Source organism: Pleuronectes platessa, chromosome 19 (genome assembly GCF_947347685.1).
Source record: "Pleuronectes platessa chromosome 19, fPlePla1.1, whole genome shotgun sequence".
In the NCBI taxonomy this organism is placed as follows: domain Eukaryota; kingdom Metazoa; phylum Chordata; class Actinopteri; order Pleuronectiformes; family Pleuronectidae; genus Pleuronectes; species Pleuronectes platessa.
The window spans coordinates 12,291,613-12,307,316 of record NC_070644.1 but is presented as its reverse complement, the minus strand read 5'-3'; the positions used below and the strand labels follow the sequence as shown (position 1 = coordinate 12,307,316).

Sequence of the window (15,704 nt, the reverse complement as noted above, 5' to 3'; positions counted from 1 at the left end):
CTCCGGGTCTGTCCGGCAGCAGCAGCCCAGCCTCGGTGACACACACACCGCTGCTAGCGCAGGAGAGCCGAGCGAGCTGCTGAGGAGGGGGCGGGGCGCGACCAGCCGCTAACCGCTGCGTCCAATCAAAAGCGACGCTGGGTTTTTTAACTCCACACGCACGATGGCGCTGTCCAATGGGAAACGAGTATCTCCGAGAAGCGTCTGTTTTAGGCGCTACATCACCACACTCGTGACCACGTCCATCCATTTTCCCGCGAAATGTTTGATGCTGGGTGGGATCACGGACCTTTATTAAAATGATCACACAGGACGTCACTGTTCATGACGTTAGCTGTGGATTTAGGCCTGACGCAGGGCTGAGAGAATGTGTCTCTACATCACACACTCTCCTTTGAGGCAGCACGCGAATAAATGAGGACAGAAATACAGCATACAGTTATTTGTGAAATATTTAACTTTATGTACACGAGACATAACCACGGGTTTCAAAGTTCAGTGCAGATGATAAGAATATTGCACTTTTTTCCTGATCTATTCACGTGGGCCTAATTGATGCTGATTTTCAATTGGCTATTTGGTTTTATTTCTTTGGATAGCAAACCAATCACGTTTCAAAGTCATAGCTCCCTGCATTTAAAACAACAATAATTAAAACCCGTTAAATATCGATTGTGGGTAAGGAAAGTAGTGAAGTTTTTTAAATATTAGATGTTGACATCAATGCCTGTGAACACTGATTATTCTTATCTTGCCAGTAATGTTGTCTGAACTTTAAAAAGCCAAGGCACATTACCCTTTAGATCCAAGTTACTTGCTCTGTTGTTTTGCTTCTGTGGGCTATGGCATCTTGTATTTATGTAATTATTTTAGGGAAGAATTTAACTTCCAATTCCCAAACATGACAGCAGGCCACTGGGGCTCCATGATGGGTTATTATTCTATAAATCCTGCTCCTAATATTACCCAAATACCCTGATAAACAGAGGAAATGTAAAATCAGGTGGGGGAACTTCAGTCAAATTATTTGAGCAAAATCAGTGCCTTGTAGAGTAAAGTCACTCTCGATAAAAAGGAAACCTGCAAATAAAATGAGAAAATACGTGAAAGTAACCCAATGATCCACATTAAGATCCACATTAGCAGCAGTGGGTTAAATGGGGATGTGCAATGAATTAAATGCGACCAATGTGATGGACATGGAGGCTCAACAAGCTTCATCTTAAGGCATCTGTGCATTCATCTAATGATCTTCATAGCCTGACTTGAGTCATGTGCACAAGAACATTTTAAATAAAAAATCCCAGCACATCTCTTCAGTGTTGAGGAATTCATGCTTCAGTCGGTGAAGAGGTTGAGCTCCCTCTGGAGGTGAAGAAATGTATTACAGAGAGTAAATGGGTGGATTAGGATGATCTTCAGTCAACACCAGGTTTAAACTGGTGTTAGCACAGCACTCATATTGCCCATCATCAGTGAAGTGGTGTTTCCAAATCGATCCTTTTCAAAAATGTAAATTGATATAGATGGTCTGGAATCATAAACATCTCAACACCTGCATCTACTTTCACCACTTTACTTAGCCTACTTTAATTAGTTTATTTAGGAGGATTAAATAATAATTAGAGGCAAATCAGTGTGTGATTAAAAAACGAGTTATATCTAGTTTAAAAGTAGGCTGCTATATTTTTTAACACCATTGAACAGTCAAAAACAAGTCTGCAGTAATTTTTTTCTGACTAAACATAGTAGGTGGGTGAATATAACTACGTAGCAGACGGGGACTTTTTATATTGCATGTAATAATATTAATGGAAATAATTACTTGCAACATGTAAGACAAATCCATTGAAAAATGCAATAATGTAAATTTAAAATACATGTCAAGTTTACTTGGTGAATATTCAGCATTTCATCAGACACGTAACATTATTTTGTGTTCATTTAAATACTGATAATTTTTCCTATTTTTCCTGCATCCCTGTCAAGATAGATACCAGTGAGATTCCTGTGTTCAGACATCTCTTCCCAACACAAACACAGGAACATCTTATTTGACACACGATCTGATCACCTGCACCATAAGTTTTGTCTTTACTAGATTTACCATCGACAAAACAGCCTTTCATGAAAGTGAAACAATGGTACCTGTCAGGCGTGTTGGTTTATCCTAAATAAGATATGAGCCGGACTGGTCCAATTTAAGTATTTATTGAGATGCAATGAAAGTTGACCAACATAGCTATGGACAATTATCACAGCCTAGGCTAAATCAGTTAGCAATAGGTAGTTAATAATGGCCCCGAACATAAGGGGTTTGATATAACTATAACAGTAGATTTAATATGATTGGTTATGAAAGATTGAAGGGGAGTCACCGCAAATCAATTTGGTTCTCCCTTATTGGTCCACAGCTGTAGTCCCCCGCCTCTTGTCAAGGAATCCAGGAAGTGACAAGAAGCCGCTCTCTGTGACGCTTCTACTACTCTGATAGTTGCTAAGCAAAATGTTCTCTTCATGAAAGGCCTTGACACAGCTGATGCCATGTGGGCCATTGGAGAAAGGAATATGACGTTCCTGCTATATCCAAACAATGTCCTGTTGATGTAAACATTAGGATCCTCGAAACCAAAACAACAGAACAAAACAATGTCAACAAAGTCACTCTGTCTGACCTCCAGAACTTATCAGACAGCTGCATGAAATATATGTGATGTATGAATCTAAGGGAATAATGGTTTAATACCAAAAGTTAGAATTCAGAACAATTATAAGCTTCATTATTAACACTATGCAGCAAGGGTTATTTATAAATCATTTGTATAAAGGCCTTATCTGGCTTAAACTGCTCAAGACCCCCCCTCCTGTCTTTATTGCAAAGAATACAGTTAGACCCCAGAACAGCTAAAATATTGAATTCTCACATACCCCTGTGTAATACTGTTCCTGTTTCAAAGTGAAATGTGTGGAAACCCAACCAAGGCATGATTCTGTCAATAACTGCTATATCAAGTTATCCACAGACGGGGGGCTGAGAGGAGTGTTTGTTCCTTGTGCTTTGAATTTTTGGACTTTGGAGTTTTTTCCACTCAAACTTACTTGAAGCTTCGACAAGAAATCTTTGATCTTAGCTCAGTGTGAGAAGTGATTGATTATTTATTTAAGCCTCGGAAAACACATTGAGGAATAAGACCCTCATTTACAATGGTGCCGAGGCTACAATGAAGAGTTAATGAATTGAGAAAATAAATAAATAAATAAGAATGAAACAAATATGCATATATATACAGTAATACAAGGGAAAAGGTCATAAACAATCAATTTTGACGATTCAATAAAATACTATGGTTAAGCCTAACCCATCCAACAGTTACAATCACTGAAGGAGAAGTCGGTTGTACATGAAATAGGATTCAAGAATTCCCTTAATGAAATAAATGAGCACAACTTTAAAGATTTTTGGACCTCATTCCAGATGTAGGGTGCCTTATAACAGAAAGCTGTCTTCCCCAAGTTAGTGTCAACATGAGGTAGATATAATGAAAGCCAGCTCTGGGAGCGGGTATTGAGGTGATTAGAGAAAATGATAAAAACAAGAGGGTATATCGTTTATGGGATATCTTTATTTTCTTTAGTTTTATATGACCCTAATTTCTCATCAGCAGAGTGTTTCTAGATATATCTATTGCTACATCTTTGTGGTGCCACACCCGACACATCAACACCTCCAGCTCCAACCAGACTACACAGATTATTTATTAGAGGAAGTAAATTTTCCTCTCAGGATCCTCCCAACACCCAGTGTCTGGAGCTTCTCCAGACACTGGGTGTTGCTCATTATTGCTTAACAGAAATGTCTCCTCTCTGAGGTGTGGCCACACTTCTCATCCCTGGCTGTACTCATGATGAAACAGCAACAACATGAGTATCTACCTCAGAGATCCACCCTGGAAAATGTAATCAGTCTCAGTTTTCTTATGACAAACATTGGTGTCTTTGAATATGAGACTGCTTTAAGGGCACGCAAAACATCTTATAGTCAGAAAATGGAAATTTAAATCCATTGTATGTCGGCCAAAGGAAAGTGTTAACACACACACAGACAACACTCCATATCACTCTAAGTTTCAAGTGTGAAAAGTTTTGTCTAACGTGGAGATCGATGTGGTCATTTTTAACCATTGGTATTTCATGCAGGTGTCTTATATCTCACCAAAGATAAGTATATTACTTACAGACACAATAGATTCCTATAGAGTTATATAGTTTAATAGTCTGTATTTATTTTTGATCTATGACAGTTTTACTAATTTGTTTAGAAAGATCATTGATGCAAAGAAAATGTAAACAACATCACAATATGTAAATTGGCATCTCCTGCCCAGTCCACTTCCCATCTGCGAATGATTTAATTTAATTAAAATAATTTAAATTAATTTGTATGTTTTCTTTTTTATTTTATTTATATTTTTATTTTTGTTAATTTAATTTTCGGTTTAGCCATTTTGCAACCTTTTCTAGTTTCCTGTATTTTGCACTTTTGTTTTGTTTTGTAGGAACCGTAGCCTTAATTTAAGGACTATTTTGTTGACAGTATATATTATTTATATATATTATATCTATGTTATATTTATGTTATATATAAGAATGCGTTTCCCTGTTTGGGACAAGGACCCATTTGTTCAAAGTAGCCGCTGACGCCCAGGTGAGACCCGAGAAGAGGCATTGGAGCAGAGAGCATTGTTGCTGGAGCTCTGACCTCTGGTGTCCGCGTTACTTCCGTGTTCCGCTCACCTGCTGCACCGGTGTGAAGGTGCGACTCTCCGCCGCTGCACCTGCTGCGTTATTACCGCGTCATGTCGGAGGAGCTCGTAACGTGTGAACTAACATGCTCCAGCTCAGCGAGGGAACCCCCGGGGGCTTCTCCGAGGACTGAGAGCACGAACATGGACCGCGAACAGCCCATTTTCTCCGTGTTGAGCGTCGGTGCCAAGGACAGGACGGCGGCAGCGGCGGCGGAGGGGGACACCGCGTTGAAGAGCTCCGGCGGCGGCGGCGGTTTAGGAGCAGCCTCCCCCTCCGCCACCTCCGACACGGAGTCCGGGATCTTCTCCGGTGAGTGTGAGCTCTGCGTGGAGCACGAGTCCGAGCTCGACTGGTTCTGCGGCACCGAGCAGAAGCTCATCTGCTCCCACTGCGCCATCGTCGGCCCCTGCCACGGACACACGGTGACCCCTCTGGCCACCAGGGTCTCAGCGATCCGGGTGAGTGTGTGGACCGGCTCTCGAACATGTTCATAATGTGGTTCCTCTTCTGTCATATTGTGTTGACTTTGCCTGATTGGAAGTTTGAGGGCAGAGGCAGATCTAGGAATTTTCTATATCAGGGCAATAAAGGGGGGAGGGGGCCATAAAGGGGGGCCACAATTTACACAGAATCATATGTGCAACATCCAGGCTCAATGAGTCTGAGAGGAAGTTGATACAGTTTTGTCATCACCTATTCCACCCATTTTATAACATTCTGACATGGCAACAAACGATCTGCGTTACGTTAAACATTTGTGCATCAGATAGGCTAAACCGAAAATACACTGATTGTTCTAAAACTCGAATCAAATCCTTTTAAATACACGCTACCATGCAACTCTAAAACTCTTATTTGAAAAAGTGAAACTAAATGAAACTTTTAAAGTAAATTTTCCCCCCCTTGTAGTTACACTCCTTGCCGATATGTGTTGCTGCAGCCCTCTCAGCTTTGACCGGCTTTACACATTACCGAATATAATTTGGAAACCAAAAAACTGAAAATAAATCTTCTTATTCTGATGTTTATTGTTAGTATTCTTCATAAGTTTTTCTTAAAGACTACTGACAGGTATGTAGGAGCACTTCAGGGGCCAATCAGATTACGACGGGGGCCAGTGCCTTTCTGGCCCTTGGATCAACCCTTGACTGGGGGTGGTTAAAAATAACCCATGATGGTTCCTTACTCAAATGAATAGAGATCCCTTCATGTATTTCATTATTTAAGTCATCAACTTGATTTACAAGTCTCACGTTTAACTTCCTATTATGACATATTTTGCAGGATCAACATGAACAAATGTGGATTTGCCCATTTCAACTCCTGTGTTAATGACGGCAGATGATAATAAGCCAAGTGTGCTCATAAATAACAAAAAAATATTCGACAGTGTTATATGTGTTAACTTCATCATTCTTTCTTGGGAGTGTCATGTTTGTCATGTGGCTCTGATTCCACTGCATGGTATTTGAAAATACAGGATATTCTTGTTGTGTTTCCAACTGATTTTTAAAGTGTTTAGGTGTGTGTGTGTGTGTGTGTGTGTGTGTGTGTGTGTGTCTGTGTGTTGTCCCCAGAATGAAATGGTGGATGTGTGTGAGAAAATGCAGCTGCAGGCGCTGAGGATGGAAAGATTCATCAACCAGACGCTGATAGTCAAAGAGCAGAAGCTCCAGGTAAGAAATAACTTCATACTCCACTCTCATACCACACACAGTAAAACAATAATAATCAAAAAGACAAGTAGCTGAAGTCTATTAATGAGCACACGTTGCTCAGTGGTGCCCATTGGGTGGCTCATATTTATGATCAAGTCACCTGTGACAACCCAATTGTGCGTTTTGTGGACACGCAGGGAGTTTGTGTACGTGGATTATCTGCTCTCTTATAAGACTTGTTGGATTAGAGCTGCAACAAAGTCCTATTTTCGCTAACAATTAATCTGGGGAGAGTTTCATATGATCATCAATAGTGAAATAGTGAAAAATACCACAGGATCCAATCAGCTGTTCCAAAAATGATCAGTTTGCAATGATACAAAGCAGAGAAATGCAGAATATTTTCACATATAAAATACTTAATCAACTAATCAATTATTGGATGAATCATTTCAGCACTCAGAGAGTATAATAATTCATAGTTGTTAAGGATAAAGTATCAATATGTTGATCATGCTCCTTGAGTCTAAAATGTTCTGATGTTTGATAACATTTTATTATTGGCATATGTGTGATATCAGATCTTTTGAACATTTCTGAGATAAGTTGCACTTGTAAATTGATTAGTAAGATAATAAGAGAATTTGGTCACTATTAACATTTACCTTGAAATAAATATTGTGTTTGCTGATTTCGTCAATTTATCACGACAAGGCAACGAAGCAAAGATTGTCTCCCTTTCACTGCACCTGTACTTATTAACCTCTGTCAACAGAATGGGTCTGCAGAGGTCAGACCTGCTGAGTGTGCATGTGTAGTGCAACAGGTAACAGAGCAAACCAGACAGTAATCAGACAGCAGAGAAAAAACAAATCCCACCATCAGGGCAAAGTCGCCAACCTAATATGTTTCTGTGACAGTAAAAACAAGAAAGGAACTTGGTGACATGGCAGGATTACAGAAGTGTGAAATGTCATTAATGACTTCTGTTAATCAAGTGTTTGTTTGGTTCCTTCCCCTAACTCTGGTCTTTAACATTTCTCTTTCTCTCCCGGCCTCTTTCTGCAGGCATCGGCGAGCAGGGCGAGGGAGCATGTGCTGGCTCAGGTCAGCGCAGCTCGGGAAGCCCTGGAGGAGGAGGAGCAGCGTCTGCTGGAGGAGGTGCAGAGGGAGGAGGAGCGGGTGGAGCAGTGTCTCCTCACCCAGAGGGCCCACTGGAGCCAGGCCCTGGTGAATCTGTCTCAAACACGTTCACGTCTGGTGCATACGCTTACGCACACTCCCGATGCACAGCTAGTGGTAAGAGAGCGGGGTAGCTGTAGCAGGAAGGGGGGTCCAGTATCATGGAATTAGTATCATGATAGTATCATTGAGAGACGGTGGTCTAGTGGCAGAAACTTGGACTATGGGCAGAGAAGGTCTCTGGTTCGTCTCTGGTTCAACTCCACGGAGAGACAACAAAAAGACAAACCTGGATTGATCTGTCCAAAAATCCAAGAGTCTCCCTACCCTGTCTAGTGCCCCTGAGCAAGGCACCTTACTCCCCCAAAATCTGCTCCCCGAGCGCCTGTACGCGGCTGCTCACTGCTCTGTGTGTACTGCACAAGATGGGTCAAAAGCAGAGATTAAATTTCCCTACCTGCATGAGTGTGCCTTTGCATGACTGTGCATGTGTTTGGGACGAATAAATGCATCTTAATCTTAATGATAATGGTCGTAAATTACTGAATTACATTAATGTCCAGTGGAGTAATCTGTCGTTTCCTGTCTCGTCTTTCAGACTAGCGTCCAGGACATAGTTGAAAGGTAATCTTTTATCACATGAGAGGCTTGTGAATATTTTCATTATCTGCTCTGGACGTACCAGAGAGGTAATGTGTCTTCTCCTCTCTGTGTTTGTGTCAGGGTGGAGGAGGCAGAAGGGGTCGGGGAGCCCTGCGATACAGAGCAACTCAACCTGAACCCAGGCTGCAGTGACAGCAAGCTGCTGAGAGGTCTGTGGGCCACGGCGGTGCTGCTCGGTCCAAACGGTTAGTCAATTTGTGGGGATACATCACACATAGGAACACATGTATTCGACAACACTGTCCTAATGTAGTTTGCTTTAGAGTTAGATGCAGCAGTTATAGAAGCAGCAGTGATAGAAGCAGCGTATAGCAACAAAACATGGTGACAAGACCTCAAGAGAATCAAACGTTGCACAAAATTTAAGATTATGTCATGGAATTCCTGCATGGAGCACAAGCATGATACATGTAGCAGGCAGGAGTTCAACTGTTATGCAGCAGTTTATGAAATACCCTCATACATATATTCATAATCTTCTTCCCACAGCTCATGGATCATCGTGTTTAAAGTTTGATGGGCGCACAGTGAGCCCGCTCCTGTCCCTGTCTGAGGACTCCTGCACTTTGACCTTCCTCACCAAAAAAACTCGCCAATCGCCTCTCTATGACCCGGCCCGATTCGACTGTTGGCCCAACGCGCTGGGTTCACTGTCCGTGTCCTCCGGCACCCACAGCTGGATGGTGGACGTCGGCCAATGTGGCGCCTTTAAGGTCGGGGTCTGCTACGCCTCTCTGGAACGCAAAGGCTCCGGGAACAACGCGCGGCTCGGTTACAACACTCAGTCCTGGGTGTTGTCTCGCTATGACGGGGACTACTCCTTCTGCCACGCTGGGCAGAAGGTTCCCCTGCAGGTGGTGAGGACCCCCAAGAGGATCGGCGTGCTGCTGGACTGGCCAAGTCAGACGCTGTTGTTTTATGAGCCAGACTCCTGCACCTTGCTGCACTGCATCACGCAGCACTTCACCGCCCCGCTGCTGCTGGCGTGTGCCGTGACGGACCGCAGCATCACCATAGTACACTGACTGTCCCGAATGACCATCAAATTCTAAATGACTTTAAAGATGTGAAGAAAAGCAAGGAAGAGACTTTGTTTTATCTCCAGACTTTTTCTATTTATTCTTCCGTCTTCTTAGAGATTTTTTCTACTGGTTGTGATAATTTATCTGTTGATCATATTATACAGTAGTTGTGCTATTGTGACTGACAGTGATTGTTTTTTATAACGTTTTTAATATGATTCTTTATATAATCACTTTGATCTGTTTAATGCTATAGAAAATATTGATTACACTGGTTGATCAAGGACTACTGTAAATGTTATGTGGCATATTCTCAGTTAACTGATTGTTTTTTTGTCATTTGTTTTATTAATATAACATTTTCTTTGGGATGAAAATCATAGTGTTTGTGCATTCTGTGATGAAACAGCAGGGTTTAGTTTTACCTGCAGTTACATGGCACTCTGCAGGAAGACGTCTGAACAGAATGATTGTAACTCATAAACACTAATTCTCATTCAGTTTTGTCTCAATCTGAAATTAAAAGTTTGAGGTTGGTGTTCCTTGTTTACAAAAACCCGTAACTTTGATTTCCCGGTCTCAAACTTATATTAGATGTTTTTTCTTCAACATATATAGGGGCTTAAAGGTTAGAGAAAAAGGCCTGTGAATACAATGTTGCAAGAATAAACCAATAATGGTTCACACATGCACACACAAAAACAAAAAGAATAAACATAAAGGATAAACACATAACTGGCCAAAAGGAAATGCACAGATACTTGCAAAGATAATTTTTTTTAACTTTGCAACATTCCAGATATTTTTTTCTATTATCTACAAATATGCCATTAAAATCTGAGTTAATTCAATTATTGTTGTCAAGCTCTGCCTTTTTTCTTACATTTGGAAACCCGACTTTATATTTTATTATGTTGGTTGATGGGTTATTTCAGAGTAGACTTCAACACCTCTGCCTCTTCTCAGTAGTTTATGCATAAAACCACTAGAGGGCGGCAAATGTCAAATGTAACTTTCAGGACCGACATGATAAATATGAAGCACTGACAGATCCTGTTAAATCAGAAAAGTAAAGTATTAGGTGGAAACGTTCCTCCAGGACCATGGACAGCAACAGGTACTCATAATAACACACTTAGGGACACATGTGTGACACTTGTTAAATATTAATAAACAAACATCAACTGTCATTTGAATGCCACAATAAAGCATTAAATAGAACTGAAACTGGCACTGCGGTGAAACTGGAACAAAATCAAACATTATGGTGATTTTCCCAACTCATGATCAGTTATGTAATATCATAGTCATTAACCTATGGGTACAGTGTATCCCTGCAGAAAAAACTTTGAGCTGTTGCATTTAAATGTGTGGTCACAATGTGAATTTAATATCCTCGGGATAGACATGTGATCAGGACTAAACCTCGGGTGCAGCAGTGTGATGTGGTTCATGACTGAAATAGCCCAGTCATACTGGCCATGCTTCCCTCAGCAGTCTATCAAAAGCACTTCTACTGAAATGTGATAAAGCAATAAAATTAATAAAGTAAAAGAGGCAGTAAAAAAATAGGTTTTTACTGCTTAATTTGGTGTCATATTAAATGTGTTAATATTTTAAATGTCACTGTAATGTAACTAAAACAAAGAAAACCCATTTTGCAGTGTTTAATAGATCACATGTTTTCTGAGCTGTGAAATTAACAATCACTCAATTTTTTCAGCGCAGCTTTTAAGTAGATAAATTAAAGGTGGTTTGGACGGACCCTGTTTTTAAAGGATCTTATTTTGTACAGATTACCACTGTAAAAAAGGAAAGCCCAGGGTTTGACAACATAGTGAGTCAAAAGATAACAGAGCATCTGCTCGTTTCCCACCAACTGGTGTTTAAACAATTGCAGGTGCACACTGTTCGGTTTCTCAATAATACGATAACTGTAATGAAGAGGAAACATTTCACATCTGGCCAATTATTACAATAGATTATAAAACTATAGCAATACAAATATATTTCAAAGCTTATTACAGTATATGGGTAAGTGCATAATTAAAGATCATTCCGTTTTTAAATTAATTTAAATGCTAAAGACAAAAATGAAGTTTCAATAAAAGATGGTGGCTCAGTGCGGCATGTTGACCTGCTGTCCACCTGCATCAGGAAATCACAAAAAATGTCTATCAGCTAAAATGGCTTCACTCAAAATGACGTGACGCCAAGGCAGATCAATCTGTATTGTAAGAAGGAACAAGACAGTGTTTGTCAAGTGGGGAATTTCCTCAGTGGATCATATTAAAACATCCACAGTGTCACAGTCACACCTCCAATATTTACGGTTTGTCTGCCGTTTAAAAGCCTTTTAGCAGGTGATCCCCGGACCCATTCCTCAGGTGCTCCTCTGTTTGGATGCACTCGGTATAACCGGGGGCGGGTCGATGTTGAGCTCTTGCCGGAGGTCTTCGAGGTTCTGTTCCCACCGTCTCTCGTAGAAGACGCTGAGGACGCATCGGGCCCGCCGACCATTCTGAAGCGCCCAGGGCCCCAGAGACGTGAACAGTGTCTGCAAACGGCTGAGAGAAGGTGACATAAGATGGGAAATTTTCAACACGATACAGTGAACAGGGAAATTAAAACAAATGAGCAATGGGTAACTTCCCCTAGAACAAGGGAAGTAATAAGCAATCAAAAATAAGGAAGGACTAATGATTTACAGGTAGAAATTATATACAGCCCTTTGTTCTTTGTGACGCCAGCCATGATAAAGCAGTTGGAGTCAATAACTCAGGTCTGTTATGGAGGTTTTCTGGCGGCTGGTAAAAGGAGAACTCAGGCAGCAGCTGATGTCTTATGCAGAAGATTTTAATGTAGACTTGAGCAATTGTCACACCCAAGTCTGAAGATGTCTCCCACAGCATCCCAGTATATCTCCCTCTACTTGCATCACCCATTCCAACAGCACCTCCATGAAAGGCTAGAATCGCTGTCACTCTCTATGTAACGTGTGACATAGAGAGTTTGCATCCTATTGAATAGCAAATCTTAAAGTATGCAAATCCTACATTACACTGTTTCCTTATGTCTTGCCATGGGTCTAATATGCAAAAGAGATGGAGTTGGTGCCTCTCTGTCTGGGACATTTGAGTTATACATGAAAGTCCCTGAGCGTCAACACTACAATGTGCTGTTTGTTGGCCCTTTATCTATAACCTGACCTCTGGCTCTGTGAAAAGAGAAGGAAGTATCTGTGGCACTTTTCTCCCAATGGTCTACAGATATAGTGTAATATGCACTATGTACTTGATATGTAGTGGCATATACAGTAATGTGTGAGGATGGTAAAAAAAAATCAGAAAAACAGGTCTGTGATCCTAAACCTGCCATTTACAGTCACTTTCCCACGGACGCACTCTGACACGCTTGGTGGACCGTGTGAGAGCCTCCGTGCAGAGGATCCTCGCCCGCTGCAGCTTCATACTTCATCTTCTATTATAAATTTTGAATGCTGGAGATGTTTTTATGTTTAGGGTTGTTTTTTCTCCCCCATGAACAAACAATTAATCAATTACTCCTGAAAATAAAGAACAGACATTCACTTTGCCGAGTGTGGATACAATGTGTCAGAGCTCCTTTCATGTGCATCATGACGCTCAAAACTACCAGCTTCAGAAGTACTGAGCTAGACGGATGACTAAATTCAGAAACCCCCGCCACACACACCTGGGCAGCTGTACGTTGGGGGACCTGTGCTGGAGCTTTTCAATACATGACTATTGTCTGACATCTGAGATGCTACAAATGGCTCAGGCTGACTCAAAGTGTGGGCCAATTTGAACTGTGTCACGTATCCCCTGTATCTTCACTAACGGTTTTGAGAGATTTTTAGGGAGTTACCTACCTCCGATCACACTGATTATTCAGATCTTACTAATCATCTGTCTGGTCATACACTAAAATCGACACTGAGGTGAAACCGCAGGTATTTGTACCTTGTGCTCAGCCGAAGTGGCCCCAGCACAGCTCCGAGGGCGCACATGGGAAGCCCTAACTGAGCGGCTTCGAACCATTTTACTGCCACTTCGCCTGAAAACAACAGGAGAAAGAGACAGACGTGAAAATGATTTAGATGAACGGAGAGGAAAGAGGCATTTTGACAGTCAATCAGTTCAATTGACCTTTTTACAACAGAAAGTTCAGATCAACATTGTGAAGCAAATGGTTTTAAAAAGCAGGATATTTGCAGACTGCTGGAAAGGGAAACATGGGAGAGGCACAAGTACTGGAGAGAATTCAATTGTTCTGTCAACACTCAAATGTCCGTCATGCACACAGTAATTAACCATCAGAATGTCAAAAAAGCTTCTCTAGGCTTAGTAGTTACAATAAATAACACAATCTGAACATAGATGCCAGATCAGCATTGGTTTTGTGAGCAGCCTTTTCTGATGACGTGAGGTCACACTCACCCAGCATGTTTGTAGGCATGCCCAGTAAGGTGTGCAACAAATCATGGACCTCTCTGTATCTCTGCATGACGTAGGCGAGCTCCTCATTGTCCACAAACCTCACGTCTGCCCTCGAGTCAGGGGTCACGTGCTGCGAGAACAGACATAGCAATTATGTAAGTGAAGATATAATAGAAATGTCCAAAAACGGAAGCAATGGGTTTTTTAAATGATTAAATCAGTGTTCTGAAATGTGAGACCAGGGTTGAATGCTGAGAAAAACACTCACGTTGTCCTCCAGGAAACGGAGGTATTCTCTCCCAAAGGAGCCTTCGGGCAGCGAAGCCATCGTGGTCAGATCAAGCGTGGACAGTCGGATCCTGGGCCGTTCACTGCAACAACCAGCAAGAGAACGCTGAAATTCGATTCCAGTAGAAAAAATAAGGTTTGACGTTCTAAATCAGAAAGCTTCCAAACAGCGCTGCTGCAGCGTCTCACGTTAGGATTGTTTGGCCTTCAGGGTCATTTCTCATCCTGTCCCTGAGATTTAACAAGGCTAGGTGTCCCGTCGTCTCTCCGAGCACGGCCACCATGTCTGTAAAGAGCACAGAGTGCCACAGAATTAGAGACAATCAAGAGATTTTCTAGCTTTCGGCCAAACTATTTATATCGATTTCCTCAAAATATGTTTTGTCTGAAGGACTCTCCAACATGTAAAGTTTATGTTTAAGTTGCTTATAATAAATCTTAGATTTATCTCCATATTAGATTTTTGTCTGCGAAAACCGCTGGTAGAAGTTGTCTGTAGATTTTTCCAATGTGTGAAAATGTCAAGTCTGGTGGTGTTCGAGTTATGTCTGTTTCTGGATTTGGTGAAAACAATTATTTATGAAGAATCCTGTATTATAAACTGAGTGTGGGATTGGAATGACCGTGGTGTTTACCAGGCGGACGGGATCTTCTGAAAAAGGAATCAAAATTACCGGATCCAGCAATATAAGAGGTCGACCGATACTATGCACCCCGAGCCAGGATTTGCAACCAAACAAAAGGTCAGATGACAGATTTTGGTGCTGGCTTTTCCCATGAGAGTTTTTAGAGTCATTCTCATCGTCATGTGACAGCACGACTGAGTGAGCAACTGTTCACAAACTTCTATTGAGAAACAAACTGAGTACAGTCCCTGTGGATAATGAAACAATGACTCATAATTGAGTCATCAAGGCAAATAGCTGGACTCTTAGTATTCAGTTTGCCTTTACTGCTAGAGAAATAGTAAATGAAATGACTGGTCATTTGTGACACAGTATTCTTATCTCGGAAAGACTATTGATAGAGATCATGACAGGAAATGGGAGGGGGCGGATGGGGTTGGGACCAGCAACCAAATTCCTCAGGCATAGTTGAACTCCTCCATGCTTCCCATGCATCTTTAATAAAACAGATGAGCTTGAACAATGACAGAGAATGAAGCCTGACTGCTGAGCCTTACCATGTCTGTAGGGGTCCTGCAGTGCAGCCACACCTGACCCAACGGCCAGCAGGGCTTTCTGGACGGGGGTGGTGGGAATGTGACCGGTGTACAGCCCATTAAAGCAGCCATTTGTAAACTCACTGCTGCTGCTGCTGCTGCTGCACAGCTGCTGGACGCACACTTCAGAGACACAGGTGGAGCGACATATGAAACATTTTTGAAATATATATATAAATATATTTATATGAACAGAATTTATACATAGGTATACATGCTTGTAGTTATACTAAGTATACTAATATTTAGTAAAATACTGCAAAATTACATGATACAATCACACATTATATAGCATACCTGCCAATATGCATGCACGTGCAGTCTAAATATAAATATATATATGTATATTAATCTCAATATTTATAATACATAATGCAGAAATGTACTATACGTTCTCGTTCAA

The 15,704-nt window shown here is 41.4% G+C and overlaps 2 protein-coding genes across 2 annotated transcripts in view; one reads left to right on the top strand and one right to left on the bottom strand.

The window, feature by feature from the left end:
• Window positions 1–4,856: 4,856 nt before the first annotated feature.
• On the top strand, window positions 4,857–10,182 carry bspry (B-box and SPRY domain containing). Its single transcript, XM_053411763.1, has 6 exons — window positions 4,857–5,264; window positions 6,384–6,482; window positions 7,533–7,763; window positions 8,245–8,270; window positions 8,370–8,494; window positions 8,799–10,182. Exons 1-6 carry the CDS (start codon window positions 4,857–4,859, stop codon window positions 9,332–9,334), a joined length of 1,425 nt encoding a protein of 474 aa, XP_053267738.1. The 3' UTR covers window positions 9,335–10,182.
• Window positions 10,183–10,983: 801 nt separating this feature from the next.
• Window positions 10,984–15,704, bottom strand: part of coq4 (coenzyme Q4 homolog (S. cerevisiae)) — a 12,342-nt gene continuing 7,621 nt past the window's right edge. The window contains exons 2-7 of the mRNA XM_053411142.1: window positions 15,263–15,424; window positions 14,269–14,365; window positions 14,060–14,162; window positions 13,792–13,921; window positions 13,315–13,408; window positions 10,984–11,898 (exon numbers count right to left, since the gene is read on the bottom strand). Of these exons, the coding sequence (XP_053267117.1) occupies window positions 11,715–11,898; window positions 13,315–13,408; window positions 13,792–13,921; window positions 14,060–14,162; window positions 14,269–14,365; window positions 15,263–15,424 (770 nt within the window). The 3' untranslated portion in view covers window positions 10,984–11,714. The remainder of the gene's footprint in view (window positions 11,899–13,314; window positions 13,409–13,791; window positions 13,922–14,059; window positions 14,163–14,268; window positions 14,366–15,262; window positions 15,425–15,704) is intronic.

What these genes read in the sequence shown, in the direction of transcription:
- bspry (XM_053411763.1), top strand. Translation starts at nt 4,857, where the DNA reads ATGTCGGAGGAGCTCGTAACGTGTGAACTAACATGCTCCAGCTCAGCG. An exon ending in CTCCCGATGCACAGCTAGTG is followed by an intron (nt 7,764 to 8,244) that starts GTAAGAGAGCGG and finishes CTCGTCTTTCAG; the next exon opens with ACTAGCGTCCAGGACATAGT. An exon ending in GGTGCTGCTCGGTCCAAACG is followed by an intron (nt 8,495 to 8,798) that starts GTTAGTCAATTT and finishes TTCTTCCCACAG; the next exon opens with CTCATGGATCATCGTGTTTA.